This window comes from Pholcus phalangioides, unplaced genomic scaffold (assembly GCF_987345545.1).
Source record: "Pholcus phalangioides strain wild (caught in Gottingen) unplaced genomic scaffold, Ppha-v1.0 ptg000020l_1, whole genome shotgun sequence".
NCBI lineage: Eukaryota > Metazoa > Arthropoda > Arachnida > Araneae > Pholcidae > Pholcus > Pholcus phalangioides.
The window spans coordinates 2,424,299-2,448,054 of record NW_028301613.1 but is presented as its reverse complement, the minus strand read 5'-3'; the positions used below and the strand labels follow the sequence as shown (position 1 = coordinate 2,448,054).

Sequence of the window (23,756 nt, the reverse complement as noted above, 5' to 3'; positions counted from 1 at the left end):
ATATAAAAAGAAAATACCTCCATATGTTGTTATAGTCAATTTATGTTAATTTCAATGCTATTTCAAGGTTAAGAACTCAAAGTTTCTCTTTAAGAGATTCATTGTGCCCCCAAGCCTTTTGTGGCGACGGTGGGGCTCGAACCCGGTTCCCCGCGATGCGAGTCCGTAATTATAACCACCACCACAGCAGTGGAACGGTGTCACTACTACTACTACTACTTAACTTTACATGTACCTCGTTCATATTCCTCTGCGGAACCTCTAACGAATTGGTACATGTTGGAATGTGTGTGTACGTGTAGTGAAATCTGACGAAGTTAGTTTCCACAGAAAACCAACTTCAGCCGACCACCACTGTGGCGACGGTGGGGTTCGAACCCGGGACCTCGCGAGGCGAGTCTGTCACTATAACTACTCGACCACCACAGCGGCTGATCACATAATCATCATTCAAGCACAACCTCCCCCCGCGTCATCAAATCCGAAACTCACTCTCTCGATGCTGACGTAATACTTCAATGGCCTCTTTACGCGATGGCTCTTACCCATTGAGACCTATAGATGGCGCCTTCATTGCCCACCCAACTCCACTGGTTGGAAATTGCCGTATGGCGATATGTGACCGGAGTTGGTGTGCGGTATAGTAGTAATGCGGACTACAGTAAGTGAGATGTCGTTGAATTTGTATTCGAGATACATCCGACAGTTTTCATCCTATCTGTTTCAGTTTAGAGGCCATTAAAGTACTACGTAAGCAGATTTTCAGCCATTTTTTACACCCCCCCCTCCTCCTCCCCCCAGCAAAATTTCGTCAGCAGCTTAGAATATTTCATACCTTCAAAAAGGGGTGGTTGATGACCTAAGCAACCTTCAAACCCCCCTCTCCTCCTTGTCATCAAAAGTCAGCAAATCCGAAATCCCCCCCCCTATGCTGACGTAATACTTTAATGACCCCTTACCACTAATTGGCGAAATGGTTAGACATGAATTTTCAACCTTAACCACGAGCTTTTTCAATCCTTTGTCTGTAGTGGGTATTGGATTTTTTTATTCACGAGGAAATCCCTGGAGATGACAAGACTATTCAGTAGAATCCAAACAAACATGATGTAGATATTTTTATCGCAACATCAAAGAGAAATTTCCCAGCGTTTGACAGATACCGCGGGCGAAAACCCGAAAGGTCTTTCTCGGAAGCATAGGGTTCCGCGTAACTGCAGTTGGAACCATCCTCAAAAGCAGTTGGTTCTCAACCGAGGACCACAGGCGAAAATCAAGTTAAGGAGGAATACATGGCAACCGACTAAGGGGAGCCGCCGCAAGAAAAAATGAAAGAAAATTCAGATGCGAAAAAACAACGCCTTTAAGTGAAATATGGTGAGAAAAAAGTTCGATTACTTTCAGGATCCAGCAGAACTGTTTACAAAACTCGAGCGATCTTAATAAGTGCATGGGCTCATCTGGGCTTGTCCCGGGAGACGTGTCTACATGGAGACTACATGATGAGACCTGGGAATTATTTTCCATAGTAAGTATGTAAGCTGTTACTTCCAATGAAATACGACCCCCCCCCCCCCTCCCAGAACATCACATCGTTTATAAAATTTTTGTTCACTATAAATTTACTGAAAAAAAATTAATTCAATAAGTAGAAAAGGTCCCGCTCCTGGATGAGATTAGGGGCCACGGATGAATAAAAAAAAAGGTTGAGAAACACTGCTCTAGAGCAGTTTCCCCGAACTTTTTGTTCTTATTGGACACCGTAGACTTTTGCTTATTATTGTTCTAATACCCTTTCCTCAGAATATTTAAATTCTCATCGCGTCAGATTTCAAGTCAGCCCATAGTATCTTATAGTAAACATATTCTTGGCAACCTCTTTCTTTTACAAATGAAAGTATCATTCCTGGTCTGGAAAGACTCTGAAAAAGACTCAGCTGATTTCGAACTTGTGAGACGTCCAGTCGTACGCTTTATCGAGGTCACCACTCCTGCGGAAAAACTTGAAACCATTTCCAAGGAAATACCTAAATATTTCACACCACCAACACGCTCCGAAAGGGACAGCCACTATGTATCAGTCAAGACCGAGTTGACTACGTCATACTCCACACATGTAACACAGCATGTGAGATCAATGGGATCGAATAAATAAAAAAAATTCGCGTACCGTTTGTACTCAACCGAAAATAAGAAAAACGAGGATGAAATTACCCCGAATATTGCATAAGATACCTTGGTATGGATACCTTCAATGGGGAAGAAGAGGAGCAATTTATCAGGAATTCACAATTTTTATTTTTATTAAAATAAAATTTAATTTTAGAGACAATTTTTCTTTTCCCCCAACCTACAATAACAAAGTACGATTATGATGCGCAAGAAAGAATTTTTCCCCCTCCCTTTCGCTCAAAAATTTCATTCCGGGATCCAAAGTTTTTGATTAATGGATTCGCCCTTTCCCAACCGGGATCGTTTTACGCATCTCTCAAGCGAGAATATAGATGCCAATGATATCAAACGAGCATGCCGACAACATGATGGAAACTCCGAATATTCAGACAAATTATATATATATCTCGGAATATCTCCCCTTTCCCACCTGTCAACGAACACTGACAAAGTGGAAAGGGGAGATCCTTCAAAGATCATGGCTATATCAATTCCAGATATAGACGACCGAGTGCAAATACATTTACCTGGAGGTTGAATTTCTACTGTCATTATACAAATTAATAGACGATATCGCGAATTTTCTGCGAAATCTTTTAATGACCCAGGACAATCAGTTCACAGAGGCACCGACGTAAAAAAAACATTGAGGAGCCTGAAAATTGCTAGTTGTTTCGTATATTGCGTTGCATTGTATAATCATTAATTATTGGGGGGGAGGGGACTCAGCCCCCAGGTTTCGGCACCTATGGTCAGTCATAGTATATGGAAGTGAAACAGCAGCCAGGCAGCCAAGTACTTTTGATATTGGCTAGAGCCTTTACTTTAACCACCGTTTACAACACCGGTGTTATCGCAACAGAAGCAATTTGATACCATTTACCTTGACAAAGCCGTATAGCTAAAAATTATATCGATTTATAGATATGTCTTCGATTTAAAAATATGAGTCTAGCACCTTATTTACTCACTGTTCAGCCAGAGGTCCCTCCGCTAGGGTTTTTGACAAACACCCGCCCCCCTTCCCATCTCAAGCCGTAGCTTTCAGCAAACCCCCTACATTTATCCTCAAGTGAATTGTACAGGATGATTCAAAACTCAATGTACAAACTTTTCAGGGAAGTAGAGAACATCGTTAGGAATCATAATCACATGGCAAAGCGTGATCGGAAAATTGCAGGGATAGTGCAGGGGCGTACGCAGGATCGACCTTCGGAGGGGGGCAAACCTGGTTAAGGAAGGGGTGGGGCGCAAAAAATTTCTTCCAAAGTATTTTCAGAAACTAACCTTCAAACAGCTTTGAAATTAACAGGAACTGATTAAGACAGCACATAAAAGTGTTTTATTTTGACATTTAAATTATTTTACGAAATTATTTAAACATATTTTTAATTTTCGATCGTCTTGGGGGCACGGACTCCCTGTGCCCTACCTGCGAACGCCTCTGACTTACTGTAATTCAAAACAATCTTTGATTTTAAAAAAATATATGTAGACTTCCCTGAAAATAACTGAAAATAAACAGCAAATCCAAATCGGAGGTCACGTAAAATTATAATGGAAATCAAATACACGCAAAAAACATCCGCAGTGTGGACTAAAACGAATTACATTAAAGCAATGATGCTGCCATGTGCAAACACATCCCCCTGCTTTATTCATAACACTATCTTTTATTCTCGCGCGGAGCCCAGCGGGTAAATTCTTCGAGGAAAAAAAAAATAAAGTTACGAAGAAAAAAAATAAATATCCAAAGATACAAGACAGCTCATACCACGGTAACATTTGTTCAACGAAAAAATTCCTGACACAAGATAAGTTAGTTGCCAGAATATGGTACGGGGGAGGAGGCGGGGTATGAGGGAACCTGTCGATTGATTAATACGAAAAAATTGAATAATGAAAAATAAATTTGCGGAGGAAAAGAGAGGGAAAGAGGAAAAAGCTTCACAAACGAATAATAATATCTAAATATAATATACATAGAGAAGGCCAACCCCCCCCCCCTCTTTTTTTTGAAATTCTATCTTGATAAACGACTAGAAAAAATGCGCGTCCAGGAAGGGAAGTTTAATAGATATCGTCAATGATGATACCCTTCTTCTTCAATATATAAGTCTTCCGACCCCCCCCCCCCCATTCCAAGCACAACCTATAATAAATAGGCCCAGGGGGGTGAAAGAGAGCTCAAGCAATTTTATTCAGATATTTGGAAATGCCTGCCATCATTTTTCAAATCTTGAACTTCCTTTAAAAAAAAAAAAAAACTTCGAACATTATAAGAAATTCTCTTCTCGGTTATGTGGGAGATAGGGTGGATGGCGGGAAAAAAAAATTCTTAAAATTCTTTGGATACTGGATAACATCTAAAGCGGAGGTGTATGTGCGTAGTACATGCTGCTTCTGCTTTGTTATGGGTGGGCCATTAATAATATCGATGATTCAATTTTTTTGTGCCGAATTCTAAAAAATTAAATAAAAAATTTTATAAACTTTTTTTCCATATAAAATTTCATTCTGCAGGTTCAAAAAGAGATCAGATACAAAGTGATTGATAGATTTATTGATCGGATCAAAAGACCTTTCTTTTTTTAATTTTAAAGGTTCAGTATAAAAGAGAAATAAATTCTTAAAGTCTCAATAAGTGCCTGAAAGTTGTGATTCTCTCATCACCCCAGATAAGCGATAACGTATTTTTGGAACACGTAAAATAAATCTAATGATATAGTAAATATTTCCCAGTTTAGTTACATTTGTAAGCGCTACTATTCAGAGCAGTGTTTCTTAACCTTTCTTTGCCCGTGGCCCCCTTTGAACCATATTTTTTTTCTCGTGGCTCTCCTGTCTTACCCAGAGTTTTCGATCCTCATCTACAAGCAAAATCCTTTATACGTATTGAATTGATTTTTCAAGTGAATTTATACTGAACGAAAATTTTGCAAATAATATTGGCCTCCGGACCACTGGCCTAGAATTTATTGATCTCCCCGCTAGTCCGAGTTCTATCAGGCCCGTCTCAACATCATGCCCCCCCCCCCCAAGCAAAGTGATGCTATGGTAGTCCCATACTTAGCTGGAAATAAAAAGCCTATATATTTCCCACTAATTTTCAGAATTTATTTTACTATACAAAATGTAAGGTGGGGTCACTTATAGACATGAGACTCCCGGGCATGACCCCTCACAAGAGTGGGACTGACATGGTTTTCATCTTTTTTTTTGTTTTTCACACTATAAGTTTAATATAGAGGAGGGGCCTGCGAAAAACTCCATCCTAGGGAACCGGCTGCAAAATGTAGGCGGCGAGGCCCGGGTGGGTCCATGCCCTAAGACGGCCCTGGTTTTATGGGTGGTTTTGTTGGATTCTGTAAGTGTATAGTCACTAATATGTATAGCATTAAATATAAAAGCTTTATTTCTTCACACCCTAATTTTTCTTTTCATCTCTCCAAACCACTTGTCATGGCCCCTTTCTCCATTTTCTTCCGTGACCCCCTTGAAGTATCCCAGTACCAATTCAGAACCACTGATTTAGAGGATATGATAAGAGCTAAACCGACATACAAGGAAACTAACACCATATAGTTGAGAGAACAGTTTTTCAACCTGTAGTCCGTGAGTACTTTGTAAGGGGTCCCGGGATCATTTTCATTTACTGGTATTGCATGAATGACACATTTAGTGCTGTGAAATTATAATTTACTTCAATTTCTTTTTATATGATATGCAAGTTATAAAAAACAGTACATTTTGGAATTTATGGGGTAGCAGCTCGAAATTGGTCTTCACTACAGGGGGTCCGTAATGCATCGAGCTTTACTACAGACGTCCGCGCAGTGGCGCATTTTCGGGGACGGCTTACCGGGCTATAGCCCAGGGTGGTAAGTTTACAGGGGTGGCAAATTTGAGGAATGAGTGACAGAGAAAATTAGTAAAATATGAAAGGGGGGCGGCAAAATTTGTATAACTCGAAATAAATCCGCCTCTGCCGAGCAAGTGCTGCCTTGACACATGGGCCTACCAGGGCTCGGCCCGGAGCTTCAACAGCAGGGGAAGGGGGTCCTCATAAAAATGAGATCCGGTGAAAACTTTCTAGAGTAAGCATGTAAATTGATGCGGACAAACATTTCTATCCAGGTAGGGCCTCAAAAATATCAAAAAGGTGCCCTTGATGAGCTTAAGACAGCCCCCTGCTGCCGAGACAGTAAAGGCAGCAAAGGATCAAAAAGTGGCCAAAAGAGCGATTTAGAGAAATTGCAAGCACGTACTTGCAGGAGTGGGAGGAGGCCGAGTTGGTATCCAAGTTGTATATCAAGTTGTTGTCACCACAGGGTGGTGAATTCGAGGAAAGAGTAGTCAAGAAAATTAGTCTAGAATGGGAGAAGAGCGGCAAAATTTGTGTAGCCCAGAGGTAGCAAAACCATAAATGCGCTTCTGGGTCTGTGGCATTAGAAAGGTTGGGAAAAACCCTCTTTTGGTCACTCCCATGCTCACACACTGTCTAAGTCAGTCTTTTAGTCATTCACACACTGTTTTGGTCACTCACATGATTGCACACTGTTTTGGTCACTCACATGATTGCACACTGTCTAAGTCAGTCTTTTAGTCATTCACACACTGTTTTGGTCACTCACATGATTGCACACTGTTTTTGCCATTCACATAAATGCACACTACTTTGGTCATAGAGCTACTGCTCTCTTCCCTGTCCCAGCTTTCTTCATCACCAGGAGCGGTCTTAGGGCAGTGCGACCGGTGCAATTGCACCGGACGCCAAATGAGAAGAGGCGCCGAATCACGTTAAATATGCATTACTAGAAAAATATCTTTAAGATACATATTAAAAAAAATAACTATACAGTGGAACTTCGGTTAGCGAACTTAATTCGTTCCGCGAATGTGCTCGTTATTCAAATCAAACTCACCATAGGAAATAATGAAAAATCGGATAATTCGTTCCACAATTATTCATTCACATAAAAATGAGTAATAAGAACGACATTTAATCAATAATACAATGCAATAATAATAATATAATACAATAAAATATACATAATGTAATAACGCCATAAACAAACATGCGATACGATAATGTATACAAATCAACTTATTCTAAACAACGAGATAGAAGAGGACTATCTCATGTTATAAGACGATTTACGGACTCGTGTTTTTAGGTTCTTATTCTTTTTGTGTGATTTTAAAAAGAATGTATACAATGAGACACTTGCTTTTTGCCTCCTTTTCCTCCTATTAGGATTTCTCGGAGATGGGAAATTGCATTGCCGTTGGACAGATTTATTGCTTGCTTTACTGTGTTTCTATTTCATTGGTACTTTTCTACAGAATTTTGCACAGATTCCCACATTTCACACATCGCTCTAATCACATTTCAAAAGTGAGGGGCTTCTCACGTTTCTCTCCCTCAGAAAAAAATACCCTCAATATAAGCTCTTGCTGTTGCATGCAATGGAAGTCCATCAGTTCGTCTATGGTCAACTCCTGGCCAAGCAGAATTTATATAAAAAACAAGCGCACATACGCGCGATTACAATGAGACATCTAGTTTCGTATAGCAGTCACACAATTTTTCCAGTGAGGCACGCTGACCGGACACTGTAGGGGAGAATATTACCTACAATTATACAGTACGTGTGTGCACGAAAGCGAAAAATCATCAGCTTAGTTGTGAAAACGTGACAATAAATAAACAAAGCGCAAAATTTTTGCTCGTAATGCGAATCATCGCTCGTTAATCGGATCAATTTTTTTTTTCAAATTTTTTGCTCGTTATGCGAATTACACGCTAATAGAAGTTCCATGATTTTGTGATTAAATTTTTAATGTAATTATGACTAATGCAACCTTTCTCAGAAAAAAATTTGTAGATAAGATGCAGTAGTTACAAATCCACACTAAAGCCGCTTCGAAGTTATAACTCGCCATGCAGGTTTGATCCACTAAGAAACTCATATACAAACACAGGGCCACAACAGGCAGGGCCGCAACTAGGGGGAAGCAAGCGGATCTCGTGACCCGGGCGCTGGACCAGAGGGGGCGCAAATTTCATTTTGAAACCTCTCCTTCAACATTACAAGCGGGCGTAAAAATGCGCGCTTGCCCCGGGTGACCAAGCATCTAGTTGCGGCCCTGACAACAGGCAAAATGCTCAACGAGATGGCTGAGAAAAAGATGGCCATAACAAGTATGGATGTCATATATTACTAGAATACAACAACCCAATTAAAAATGCAATCACAAAAACTATAAACAATATATATATGATAAAATATTATACAATGCCCATAAAAAATATTTGTGGTTGTCTTATATATTCTAACTATGGATAGCTTCTCGATTTAACCCAACGTGTTTATCGTATTTTTTTTTAAACGTGTCAATTGTGTTAGAATTTACTACCCCGGGGTCAAGCTATTCCATTTATTAACAACACTATTAGAGTGAAAAATTCCCTGCGATACACCATAACCTAGAATTGTCCCTTACCAATCGATCCGAAGTTGTTTTTTATTTCAACGCAATTTTTTCAAAACGTATAATCAACGGACTATACGCAGCAGAATAGGGTAGGATAATTGGGACTTCCATGGAAATATGGAAATAAAGTAGTGTACCTCACATATCCAAAACAAACAGCGGCAAATCCATTTCGAATAAGAGAAATTTCGGATATGTCGTATATGTTCGTATATTTGAAATGAGGTTTTTTGAAGCTGAAGAAATATGGCATTAAATGTATGTTACGGTAAATGCGTTGAATCGGTAAAGCATATCGGTAATGCATAATCACCAATCATCTCGGTAAGTTCGATAAATTTCGCAACATTTATCACTTTTACCGGCGATTATGCATAATCCGTTTAGACCCTGTATGCACAAACGAGCGGGTTGCTTCTTTTCGCTTTAGATATTATTTTTTTAACCTCAAGGATGTTCAGCCAAACTTCAAGAATTGTGCGTTATCGTTGAAATTAAAGCCGAAGTCCCTGAGGTTAAAAAAAATCTACAGAGGGAAAAAACAACCCCTTCCCAGTGCCGTCTTAACGCATGGGCGGCCCGGAAGCCTCAAGAGTACGGGGGGGGGGGGCCTCACAAAAATTAGATCTAGTTAGAATTTACTAGGTAGGGCCTCAGAAAAACCACTTGGCCCGGGGCCCCATGATGCTCTTAAGACAGTTCTGCTCCTTCCCCAGGGCCGTAGCGTGCTTTCTCCGGAGCAGTCTTTCTTGGAGTCTCCTTGAAATAGTTATGCTCAGAAAAAAGAGGAGTTACAAGCGCCCCCCCCCCAATTCGGCTCGGAGCACCGTCCAAGTTGCCTCAGAATAGTTAGGGGGTGTGCCCAAGTTGCAGGACCCGGTGCTTTATCTGGTGTTTACTTGCCCTTCTGTTTCTCAGTACTGGGTTTAAAAGGGATAATTTCAAATGAAGTTCATGAGTTTTATAAATATGAAAGAAATCATACGGAAATATCACTTTAATTTAACCACTTTTATTAGCAGCTTTTGCCCGTATATAATGCATGCACTACACGAATTTTATCATAAAATTCAATTAAAATAAGTTTGAAGATGGATCCTTTGTGATGAGTACCCTGCATAAATGTGTGACGTTTTGCTTTTTAATGTTTTTAAATCTCTTAATTAAATCAAACAAGTTGGGTTTATATTCTTGTTTACAAGTTGAATAGCAGTAATCCTATTCTAGGAAGAAAGCTTTTCCGACTTCTTCGTCCCTTGATATCCAACCAAGAGGTATGGGGTGGGGGGTGATGGAACGATCACCACACCAAGAGCCTGATAATATGGTACAATAAATCTGTCCCGTATTTCACGGGACAGTAATGACGCAAAAATTGCCTCCTCCGACACGATTCGCGAATGGGGGGGGGGCTTTTTGCACCGGTAAAACCGGCCCTATTCATCACGTTATGAATTAACTGTTCTATATACCGTGTCCATTCAAACATTTTTTTCTTTCTCTTTGCATTTTCTTTCAAATATTGTGAAATATGTAATTAAATTGTAAACTCTAATTTGTGTAGTATTGTCGTAACTGACTGAGGAAAAATAAATTACGTTATATCACTCACATACTTGCACACGTTCTAGGTCACTTGTTTTGTTGTTCAATGCCAAGGTTCTTTGCTTTATAGGTCACTCTTTTGATCATGTACATTTTTACTGATGCTCTAGATTATTCTTTTGGTCATTCACAAAATAAGAATGTTCAACTTGGAGCTATATCAGAGCCATGATGGCCAAAAAAAAAAAAATTACCAGGAGGTGTGGAGGAGTAGGGCAGTGGCGTAGCCGGGGGGGGGGAGCAGAGGGAGCAATTGCTCCCCCAATCGAAATTTTGCCTACATTGGCGCCTATTTTTTTAAATGACAACTTGAAAAATATTGACTTTTTCATTTTCTACCTTCATTAACTAAAATTATGGATGAGTAAGGGGAAAAAAATCTACATTTATGCCTGTTGCAGTTTCACAGTGATTGGGTTTGTACTAACCCAATCACTGAGAAGAAGGAAAAAAAGAAAGTGGAGGTTTTCATTACCATTTTTGACAATTGCTCTCAAGCTCTTCATCTGGAAGCATGTTCAGATCAGCCTCTGTCCCCCACCTTTATTAAAGGACAGAATCTTGCCTGCTTCTAGCTCTAACTTTTTTCTTTTGCCATTAGTGGTTCTTGGTAGAGCTCCTAGAAATACCTTTCATAGGTATGAGGATATGGCGTTCACGAAATGCTCATTCTGTTCTGAAGGGCCACCAAGAGCATTGACTAAGGCGCCTTTTGAAGAAATTAGGCACGGGAACTTATTGTGGACAGACCACTGAACCTATGAAGTAATGACTAGGATTCAAGCTGCAAGAAGTAACGCCTTTTCTTTGGGCGCCTTAGGTAGAGCTTCAGCTCCTAGAAATACCACTTTATGTATGGGGGATTTAGCTAGATTCTCATAACGCCTAGAAATGCCACGTTATCTGCAGGTGCCTTGGTAATAGCTACTAGTTTGTATATAGAGCAGTGTCAAAGACTAAGAAAAGGAGGAAAGCAGCTATGAGCTTTTGAGCCCTAAAAAACCCAAGATAAAACACAAAAGGGGTTCTGAAGAGTTTTTCCTTAAAGATGGGTAAATAAAAACCTATAATTTTGGGTCAACAGCGCTATGATATGTAGAGAATGGGGGAGGAAATTAATCTTCTATATTTGTACGGCAATATATTGTACTATATTATATGGTGATAGTGCGCAGTTTTATATTAAAATGTGACTTTCAGAAGCATTGTCTTTTTCCATGGAATAGTTTCTCTTTCCTATGAATCAGTTTGCTTCATTATGCATTTACAGTAGTGTGCCGAATCGGAGAAATTATTTCCTGGAAAAAGTTATGGGGGGCCGACTTCATCATTTATCCGTGACTTCCCAGAATATGCTGACGCAGGGGGTTCTCGAACTTTTTCCACACGAGGTGTCCCTTTCCCCTATTCGATACTTATCCGCAAGCTCCGCCTGCTCCCTAAAGCTGTTCAACAAAAAATATTTTCGAAAAACCTTTGTCAGGATCACTGCTCCGTGGCGCTCCTGACGAGGTTGGAGACGTACCAGGATGTCGCGGTGTACAGTTTGAGAACCTCCTGGTCTAATGTAAAAAGAAAACCCACTGCAAAGAACTGAATAAGCACACATCAATACACCAATGCGTTGAGATGTCCCTCAAAAATGGGTGGTGATGAGCCACAAGAACACACACACTTTGAGAATCCGTTGAATATTTCCGATATTAAAATAAAAATGTGCTATATATATATACCCATCGCTTTTTAAAGCAGAATTCCGGGCGTTATTTGTTTATTTCCTACAACAACACATTGGTGGTCTACGCAGGGCCGTCTTACGAGCATCAAAGGGACTTTTCTAAGGCCCCCTACCTGTTCAGAAATGTCTGCCTAACACTCTAGTTCACTCTCGAAGATTTTAACTGGATCTCATCTTCATGAAGTCCCTTTTGCACTTGAGGCACCTGGACCGGGCCTGGAATTGTCCATGCATTACGAGGAAAGTTTAAAAGTAACTGATGGTATATATACGTAGCCTATACTATTTCAGAAAAACAAAGTGTCCACGAAACATTAAATCTACTCTTGAAAGATTATCTAGTGTTTTTCAGTTAGCACTTATCCGAGGGCTTACAATACTTTCTAATATGAACTATGGTGTCGTGAGGTTTGTCAGCACTTACCCGAATGCCCTCTGGTCAAATTACGAGGGGAAAAATCCAAGAACTTATTAGTCCAGAGGGTTTTCAAACTGTGCGCCACCAATCTTTGTCGGGGCACCGCGGAGCATCCCGAAGGTTTTTCAAAGAGATTCTTTAAACAATGATTCGAGATAAATCTACCAAACTGGAGAAATGTAATGGTATATATGGCTGTAGGCTTCAATTGATGGCAACACAGAAAGCAAAAAGAGATGAACACACAGATTGCAGTGGTCGCACATAACAGGCAAAATAATCAAAAGGATTTCTGCTAGCGAATATAGATGGATGGCATAACTTCTTGAGTACATAACATGCAGTTTTCCAAAACAAACATCACATTAGATACACAACACATTCCGACAAGTGACAATTCAAAATGCATGTGTGGTTTGGTGGCGGGGGTCATACAAAAGCTAAACCTTTTAAAGTTCACATGAATGGTGACGACCAGGCCAAGTACAAATAAAAGTTAAATTAAATAATGCAAATATTCATGAGAAATTCTTCTGCGACATTGTGTTGTGATCTGCAATTTAACTTCGATCAATTACTTAGCATTCAAAAAATTATCAAACACATAATTAGACAATTGACTGGGATCAACAATTAAAAACAATTATATATTTCACATTAATTTAAGAAAAATTCATATGCCACACACCCACACAAAACTAATGCATTTATACAACTTATTAAATTTTATTAATCGTACTTGATCACTGAGTCCATGGTGACTATCAACTTCTGCTCTGATTCAAACTCTTGTCTCATTTCTAGAAAACTACATGTATAATTTTTGGTCTTATCCTTAGGAGCTCTCCTCTGACTTTCCCTCTTTTTGAAGGATTATTGCAGGAGATAGTTGCAGACTCCTCATGCACTTTGGTTCATATTATTTTGCAAATATATCATCCTAATAACAGTATCCAATATAGTATTGTTTCCCTGAAAATAAGCCTTAGCATGATTTTTCAGCATGCTTTTGATATAAGCCCTACTCTGAAAATAAGCCTTATTTAAAATCACCAGCCAGACTGACACATTTTTGCATCCGCTGAATTTCTACAAATTTACATTCCAGCATTCCTACTATAATTTTTACATCCTACATTCAATTAACTCTTTAAGCGGCACAGCAGAAATATCTGGACAACCCCCCCCCCCCACCTCAAAATGCCATATATTTTTTAATAAAGCAGGCTTTCTTCCAGCTTTCAACAGCTGCAAACTAAAGGGTGTAGGGAAAAGTACTCCACACACACACACAAAAGAAATCAACTTTTCAAAATATCTGGGCTTGTCAATGTTGAAATAAGAGATTTTTAAGGAAGCAAGTTATCTCACCAATGCCCGCCCCTTAAAAGATTAAAATAATTACATTAATATATAAATTTTATTACTTTATTACCATCTGTTAATTAAATTTACTTAAAATAAATGACAATATTAATCAAATAACTGTAAGTACTCAAATGGGTGCCTTAGTAGATTCAACAACTTAACTTTAACTTATAAGTACAATGAATTACAATCATGAACTATATGAACAGCTCGTTATCCTTCCTAAGCTCTTCCTTCCAGAACATCAACCAATGATGATGACCCCCAATTTCGGGATCAACAGATCAAAGCACACAAGATCATTGTTTGGCTAGAGATTCAAAAACTACACACAGTCAATGTAAATAATTATGTTATTGAAATGAGGGCTTGAAAAAATTTGTATAGTTACCTTCAATGATGTAAAACAAGATCTTGCTCTAACATGGATGAAATTTTTAATTTTTTTATGGGATATATTAGAGGTGTTTTTGTGGTACCAATAATGGGAAAAAAATTACTTTACCCTATCACGTAAGGGTTTTTCACGATTGTCTGTGTATTTATGAATCATCATAAATCTTCCTAAATTAAGTTACACACACAAATACAACGCCACAACAGGCAAAATACCCAACAAGGTGGCTGAGAAAAAGATGCCTATAACAAATATTGATGTCATATATTTCAAAAATACAGCAACCCAATTAAATGCAACCAAATAAATGATTAATAAGATAAAAATAAAAGAATACGTTCTTCAGACAAAATAAATTTCCTTTAGTTCAAATTCCAGCCTACTTACTTACTTCAACACGCATACACAGTCAGATTCGTATATAGCAAACATGGATATTACAAGTTTTCACAAACGGAAAAATTTTCCAATGTCCGGTAATTTTGTAATTGCTGTACCATGTTATTTTGGTTGGTTATAACTAACATAGACTTCAGCAAAGTTTGATTACATCAAATTTTCAACCACGTTCTCACAAATTTCTTTATTCTTATCTAAATCTTATCTGTAAATTCACTTTTTTGTAAAATGTATAACAAGATTTCACAAACCCCCACCCCAATTGTTTCCCTCAAAGAAATTCCAGTAGAGCATTTTTGAATACTGTAAAATCCTGTTTGCTTCGCATTTTGCTACTTTATCTTTAGTTTTTCTCTTGTAAACCTTATTTTGCTTGAAGAAAACATTATTACAAATGCAAAGTATCTAGCTTATTTATCCTGAAGAATATAACTTCCAAAACACCTTTAGTGCACATTTGCCGATCTCTAGTTAGATTTGGACATTGGTTATGATGGTGTTAGTGCAAATTAATTTTGAGAAGATCCAAATGTCCATTACTTCAAAAATTGAAGCTATAAAGTTGGTTGAAATTCAGAAATGGAAATAAAAAAGTGGGGTATGACGGAAATTCAGGATTTCTTAAAGTTCATCCATGATTTTTAAGAATAAAAAAGAATAGAAGAGAACATTTTCAGATAGTGAAAAATGAACATCTGCAAGAGGATATTAAGAAGAGCAGCTCATGCTGATGTGAAAGCGGCTCTTTTCAAATGACTCAGAGGAGTGGGGCAAAAAAATGTTCCATTAACCAAATCCTTAGTTTAAAAAAGCACCACATTTCTCAAATGCAGCATTAAGCAAAAAGATTTCAACACAAAATATTTAGCATCAGTTCACATTGAAATCAAGAAAAAACACAATTGACAAATATTTTTATATAAATTAATGTTGTTTAATATTAACGTGATCTGCATGTATTCCCAAGAGATGGTGTGATCTGTCCAGAGAATTTGTTAATAAACATCCATGTCCAAACCAAAATTCGAACCCAGATCTGCACAGTCAGAGGCTAGCTCCCTAAATATTCAACTGCCAGGTGGCTTAGACATATTTAATTATTTTGTAGACAATCAATTACATAAGATTTTAATTACATTTTTAACCTTTTTTTAATGTATATTACTTCAATCTATATTTATTTTAGGAATGCTCAGATTATTGAAGAATGATTAATGTGAATGTAAATTCTGTCCCAATTTGCTTAAACACATCATTTTTCAAGTCAGTACAGATAACAGCAAAGCTTGCATATGACGAATAGGTTCTCTATTTTTCTGAATTCATTATAAGCAGGTTTGACCATATGCAGTAAAACTCATTTTAACCAACACCCCTCAGACGCAGTAACCTCTTTTTTATGGCCAAACAATAATTTCCCCTTGTATAATAAATGTATGCATTTCAAACCCTGTGACTAACAGCCATCCCCCCTTTTATGGACGAATTGTTTTTGTCTCATAGGAACATACTGTATAAAAGTTGGAACGCATCATAATAAATGCATGCATAAATTTTCAATAGAATGTTTTTCATTTGTTTGATGCTGAATGACCCTTTGGTTGTACATCTAGTGAATCGAGAAACCTTGCACCATATGTAATACTGAATCACTAAAAGTCATTCACTTTAAAGACAGGTAGAATCCTCATGAATGACAGCACTTCCCTACAAGAGAAATGTTAATCCATATAGTTAATTCAGGCTCAACGACCTTCCATGTTACATAAACACAGATTTTTTTTGGTTCCTATTGTTCCTATTTCTTGCTTGTAGTTCAACTGTTCATTGTTTGTTAGTTTATTCATCTATGCTGAATTAAATTTGAGAGATTAGGTGAAAAAAATAGATATGTGAATGAAAATATGCAGTCTTAATGATTACTAAGATTTGTTTTAATTAATAAGCGGACAGTTAATTTTAATCAAAAAATCTGATTTAAATAAAAAATGGATTTTTAATCATTATTTTCTCATACCCTGATTCAGCTGTCAGATAAGCATTATTTATTTTCTTTATAAAAATTAATGTAGCAAGCAGAAGAATTCTGTTTGAATACCCCTTGCACAAATGTAACAATTCTAATTTTTATAAGACAATTTTCTCCAATTATGGTTTTGATGGCATTGTCAATTTTACCAAAAGGCACATTAGTGATCTCTGAGTTGGAGTGGAGCATTTCATTCACATTTGTCATCATCGAATCTAACAGATTCTGTCATTTTTACTTTTTACCAATGTTGTGCCTTTAATTTGCAAGCTCATTTTCAGATTTAAAATCATTAGAATCGAATTTCTGGTCAAATTTCGCAGGTTACAATTTCTAAAATCAACTTGTCAATCAATTGTGTTTTGCAAAATCACATAAAGCGAGGAACATCTGTATACATGCATCCCACTGAATTTTTTCTCAAAATTGTTATAAAACAATAAATAAATAACAATGTGCAAAAAAAAAGAAGATTTAGTGTATTCATAAATTTCCAAAGCAATCAAAGATATACAGTATATTACCTTCCCAGCTATGACGATTGGTACATTAGCCATCTGCATACTCCAGAGAGCATAAATTGGCACAATACCACTAAAAAGAAGGTAACTGGCAACAGCATATAATGAGAGGAATGAACATGCTTTGCTCAGCTGGCCACTGTACACGAGGACCATAAAACCAATGATTGCTGTCTCGACGAGTAAAAACAATGATTCACCCCATGAGCTGTAAAAAATAAATTTATTCAAATTAATGAATGCAAATGGTTTTAAATTTGCTGACATAAAATATCATTTTGAATTATTCAATGGGACACACTAAAGTGAAGGATATGTTATCATATGCATCCAGCTGAATTTTTTACCAAGTGGCTTCAAGGCATGCCCCACCAGTCATTTTGAAAATTAACTAATTATATAGCTCAACTAGAGGAAATACCCAGCATTGCCTGATGCAGAAAAAATATATATATACCAATTTTTTTAGTAGAAAAAGTCTATGTTAGTTTCTCTCAATTTTTCTATTCTATCATTCCCTTCTTCTTCAGAAATTATTTCCCTCATCACCCCCAAATTGAGACAACCCATAGTATCCTATATTATACCTGTAGCTTCTTCCACTCACTTGGGCCATTCCATCGCTTAACAGGTGATATCCCCCTACTCTTTTGAAAATGAGATGCGTAAATATTTGATGAACGTCTATTACAGCCAGGTTTTTTTTAAAATCATATGCCATAGTGTACTACTACTACTACTATTTAACTAAACATGCACCTCATACACATTCCTCCACAGAATTTCTAACAAATTGGTACATACCGGAATGTGTGTGTGTACGTGTTGTAAACCTAACATGAAGTTTGTTTTTTGTGCAACCTGTTATGTGCAATGCTACTATGTGCCATCAATTTTTCTAACCGTGAATGAAGTGTAATGATTGATTAATTGCACTGCTGTAGGACTGTTGCTCTCTGCAGCAAGCAAGACTTTTTAATGGGGAGATCAGCTTACATTTACGCCTCAAAGTTGGGAATCACAGAAAACCAACTTCAACTGACCACCGCTGTGGTAATGGTGGGGTTCAAACCCGAATTCTCGCTATGCCAGTCCATCACTATGACCACTCGACAACCACAGCAGCTGTAATATTAATACTACTGAACCATATACATGCACCACATAAATATTCCTCTGGGGAATTTCTAACACTTTAGTTCATGTCAGAATGTGTTGTTAGCATGTGTGTGTGTACATGCACAGAACCTTTAGATATTTATCTTGTTCAAGTTGTGTTTGTTTGTAGTGTGCTGCCCTCTGCCTTCCAATACTGGAAGTGAAAAGAGGCAGATACCTGAATTTTTGTGTTAGGTGATTATCGTGTTTGAGGTCTGCCTTTCTCTGTGGAGAGCATTATACTGTTTATGATGGCAAAAAATCTGAGAAAATCCCAGAAAACCAGGTTCAGTCAACAGCCACTATACCACCTCAGGGGTTTGAACCTGGATCCTTGCAATGCAAGTTCAACACGATAACCACATGACCACACAGCAGCTGCCACAGACAGTGTACTGCTATCAGAGTTAGAGTAGGAAAAATTAATGATACTTTTTCAGGCTGGTACGATCAATCAGGTCGGTTTATCGATCAATTTTTAATCACAATTAAACATTTTAGTTGAGTTAATTAACTCCATTAATCCAATTAAAATTTTTAAAAGTTTATAATTTAACTTGATTTATTTGATGAAACCGATTAGATGTCTTGAATCATGTTCCTATACATAATATTTCAGATATGTAAGTGACCCAGTGACCAAATAAAATTCAGTAAAACCTCTCTTTTGCAGTCACTGACAGGGAAAAAAATATTGTTTGTAAAAGAGAGGTGACCGTTAATCAGCGGTTTGAAATGCATAATTTTATTATACAAGGGAAAATTATAATTTTGCCATAAAAGAGGGGTGACTAGGACTGTCTGTGATAAAAGGGGGTTTTACTGCATTTTATTGAATAAATTCCAGGATTTGACAAATACGTTGAACATAAATTGCTTCAAGCAGGAAGCATAATTTCTAAATCTACTCCTGAATTTGTTTACACCTATTGAACAAGTGCACACATGAAATGAATAAAACATATTTTTATAGCATCAATTAATATTACACATTTATAAATACCATGTTTGTTATAAATGGTTAGCGTTTGAAAATTTGTGATTAAAATCTTATTAATCTATTGTAATTTTTGATTAATCAATCAATCAATCAATTTTAATCAATTCCCAGACCTAGTAATTTTCAAATAGCAACTAGTTACTTTTATTTCAAATGACTGTTTGCAAGGATGATGTTACTAAATAAGGTAATAAGACTCCAAATTAATTCATGCAAAATCTAAATTATTGCCAGGGCGTGGTAGCCCGGTCGATAAGATGCTCGCCTAAAGTACCAAAGGATGTTTAGAGGTGTCGCAAGTTTGATACCCAGTTCATCCTTGTCAGAAAACTTTCCTGACACAGGGGTACAACAACAAAAAAATGGCGACTTGACCACAGCAAAAAATTGCTACCGCAGGGAGTCCCCCGTCAAGGGGCTAGCACACCAACCTCTCAATGAGTATAAAAAACAAGTCTGCCGCTCAGAATCGGCAATAAATTGTAGGTCCCAGTCTAATTAGCCCTCGTGTGCAAAAAATGACTGTGGTGCGACAAAAATGATCAATGATGTTAAATTATTGCCAAACAGCTAGACAAGCCTTAGCTGAAATTCAAACCAGGGAATGTGCTGAATTCAAGGTAGGTGCTCCATCTTAAAATGGCTGCCCAGAAACCAGTCTGCCTTTGTATAAACCATGGCCTACACATCCTGCAGCAGGGTCTCTGGGCTGGGATCTTTTTCAGGCCCCTCACACCAGACATTACACTGGCCTCTCTATAGTGAATTTATACTAAAAAAAAATATGATGAGAATCTCATCCCAAGTCCTGTCAGCCTCCACCCTTGTAGGAGCCATTGTAAAAACTACTTTTCTTGCACATTCCACAGACTGAATCAATATCTTTGTGTTACATCTCTCACACACCAAAATATCCATTCCAGTATGAGCATGAGTTTCAAGCACTCAAAATCAGTATATTAGCAACATAAAACCTGTTTATCTCCTAAAAAAATGTGTGTCAAGCTCATAACTGACGAAGATGTTAAACTTCTCAGAAATATATTGAAGTGGAATTTTCATTATTTTTCAAAATGCATGCCCTCTGTGGTTATGATTCAAGCTATCTCATAGAAAGAATTAAAATATCTCAAGCAAATATTCTATTATAAAAAGGGGGAAGAATTGCTACAAAGTTTACCTGAATGGATATCCTTTAGCATAGCTGTAACTTGCAGACGATGTTACCCCAATGAGTTCCAATAAAATGGACATAAAACTCATACCAATCGCACTTTTGGCATTGTGAAGCTTTACAATCTGTGGAACTTTCACTGAAAGGCAATGTAAAATATATATATATAAATAAAAGGATTGGAATTGGCTATCAAAGCATAGCAAAATAATTCTCTATGTAGTGAGAAACGAACAAAACAGACCTCTGATGATCAATGATCTGTCTAAACTATAGCCATGGGAAGTAAAAACCACTTCCAACCAATAACGCAAAATCATGGAATACACCGTAGGTGGATATGGCATATTGCCATTCCGCGCACAGAAGAAACCCTGCTTTACCACACACCAACTCTGGCCATATATATCACCATACGGCAATTTCCAACCAGAAGAGTTGGGAGGGAAATGAAGGTTCCATCCATCGGTGGTCGCCCCAGATTCAGTAGGTAAAGAACTTGCTTCTTACGTTCTATGCCCGAATTCGAACCTATGGACCTTGATGGTAACCTTCATAGTGGAAGATGAGCAGCTTACCACGGCACTACTCGGGTGCTGCACAGAAGAAACCGGCCCCTCCTAAAATAAAAATTAAAGGGGACATTGCCGTTGACTACACGTGGTACTAGCAATTTAACAATTGTATAAGACTTGAAGGGGATCCAGTACATTTCTCTGAGTGAGAGTCAATAGTGCTGTTATGCTAAATTTGTATGAGAACTTCCTATGCCCAGTAGGAAGTGTGCTCTAACCTGCTCTCTGGCTGTAGATGAGTGAGGCTTATAGTATATTGAGCTTTGATTGGCTGTTTTAGGTTATTCACTTGACACTGGACTCGTGCAGCCTAGTGTGTGTGTGTGTGTGTGTGTAAGGTGTATTGATTGTTTTTTTTCCTATACATCCCATCTCCTTGTGGAAAATTGTTTAAAAAAATTTTCGGATATAACTAGAATGGTTACAATCAGATTTCATTATGAAGTGTGCTTGATAATTTTGAAAAACCAAAAAAATTAATGCTTTTCAAAACAGTATACAATGGACCCACTTATAACATTTTCACTTGAAATGTTTTCCTGCTTAGTAAGTCTTATTTTCGTGGTCCTAACTCTTGCTAACATCTGTGTCGTCTCAATGCATGAGTCCACCCGGGCCCGGCCTAGGAGCTTCACAAAAATTGGATCATGTTGGAAGTTTTCTAGAATTCACACCAGGTAGGGCCTCAAAAGAATCATTTGGCCCAGAGACCCATGATGCTCTTAAGAGATGGCCCTGGCTAACACTCACCAAAATTTCCCATTAAAAAGCACCCGTTTAAAGCACTTTCCTGCTTACAATGTTTTTTCATAAGGGTTTTTAAAAACTTTATTATAAGCGAGATCTGCTGTATATGAATATCACTTGCTAAAGGTATCCTGATACCTGAGGAACCACGATTAAAATATGACTAAAAAATTACATACGAGAAGAGAAGTGATTTCCTGCACTTTTTTATTTCTGAGAAAAATTGCCTAAAATTAATTGCTCTTTTAAGAGACTTCGTGACAATCCCCTCTCCCTCTCCTTTCCATGCCAGTATGCATAAATGCTAAATCTTTATGTTCTGTCCTTAGACTAAATTTAGTAATTCCACGAGTAAATTTAAGATGTCATCGAATTGTCATGGGACCTTGATGCTGGGAGTTGTCAAAACCCAGTTAAATGTGATTTACTTTTGCGTTTTTTTTTGTTTTTTTTTGAGCGCCATAAAACAACATATTATGCAATAAGAGACTTACATACCTAAAGTAGAGCCAAGAATAATTCCTGCTCCTAAGCCTTTGCTGATTGTTTGCTTCAGACATTCAACTAAATATTGATTGGAAATGAAAAAAGAAGACAAAAATTAGACAAGTATAAAATAATAAACGAACTGACAGTAGCAAAGCATCATTTATACAAATACAACGCCACAACAGGCAAAATGCCCAACGAGGTAGCTGAGAAAAAGATGTCCATTTCTCGGGTTCTTGCTCTACGGTACACAGGCCTATATTTTATAGTCATGGCTCTCATCATGTCTTCATTTAACCACACCTAATATTATAACAGGGGATATTCAATAATCAGGATGAGTGCCGATTAGCACTGAATCATGACAACAGTCAATTGTTGTCTTGTGTTTCATGATATTTTTCATATTGTTTTCTATGCTGGCGGTTTTTTTTTTCGCCGCCCGTAATGTGTCTAACAGCCTTGGCGACTTTTGATGGGGTCGTCGGACATGTTTGGTGCCGGGACAAAAAAATAAAATAAAAGTCGCCGAAAATCGCCCCAACCTTTCCCTTATACAGCAGCTGTTGCATTTTTCATTATTCGAATGGGTTTTTATCATTTTTTTCTATAATCGCGATTTTTATTTTCCGGCGCCTGTACGGCCTTGGCGACTCTTTTGTCGGGTCTTCCGACATGTTTGGCGTCGGAATAAAAAACAAAAGTAGCCGATAATCGCCAAGTTGCCCCCCCCCCTTATCATCATCATCACCCAAGACAAGGAAAACGCGATGAGGAAATAATGATCACATGATAACGTTCTCTCGTATATAGTATAATTGCATAGAAACATTTTCAATTATTATCCATTGAAGGGAAAAATAAAACAGCCAATGAACAAACCGTTCGAGAAGTTGAACTTGACGAAGAATTCTTCGAAGCATTTCTCACTGATCACAGCTGAGAGGATGTTTTGTAAATAGTCCATCTTCTTTTTACGTGGATCCCAAAAACAAATCAAACTGAAAACGCGAGAGAGGGGGAACGAGGAGCAGACGATGATCCCGACAATTCCTGTCAGATAGCTAGCTTTTAGTTTTTCTTTTTTTTCCCCACTTTTCTTCCCCCCGCCGCTCCTCTTGGTATAGCCCGAAGCTGCTTTAGAATCAGTTATGATACACTGACCATATAGCTCTAGGGTAAAATAAAATACAGAATAGGAATGATATATATGAGTGTGACCATACGTCCCGTATTTACCGGGACTTTCTTTCTTTTTTTTAGTCGTCCCGACTTTTTGGTAAAAGTGTCCCGGTTTTTCCCGTTTTTTGCATGACGCCTAGTTGACTTTTTATTCTTCATTGAAGTCAAAGATTGAATTATAAAATAATTAAATAAATAAATAAATAATTGAATTATTAAATTATATTATGATAATTACAACTACAAATAACAACATTTAATCTCCCACATTTGCCATGGTGAACGT

At 37.7% G+C, this 23,756-nt stretch overlaps 1 protein-coding gene across 1 annotated transcript in view; it reads right to left on the bottom strand.

The window, feature by feature from the left end:
* Positions 1-23,457, bottom strand: part of LOC149070755 (mannose-P-dolichol utilization defect 1 protein-like) — a 36,467-nt gene extending 13,010 nt beyond the window's left edge. Inside the window, exons 1-4 of the mRNA XM_089248599.1 lie at positions 23,171-23,457; positions 22,298-22,363; positions 20,484-20,616; positions 17,149-17,353 (exon numbers count right to left, since the gene is read on the bottom strand). Coding sequence (XP_089104725.1) covers positions 17,149-17,353; positions 20,484-20,616; positions 22,298-22,363; positions 23,171-23,255 — 489 coding nt within the window. The 5' untranslated portion in view covers positions 23,256-23,457. The remainder of the gene's footprint in view (positions 1-17,148; positions 17,354-20,483; positions 20,617-22,297; positions 22,364-23,170) is intronic.
* Between the last annotated feature and the right edge of the window lie 299 nt (positions 23,458-23,756).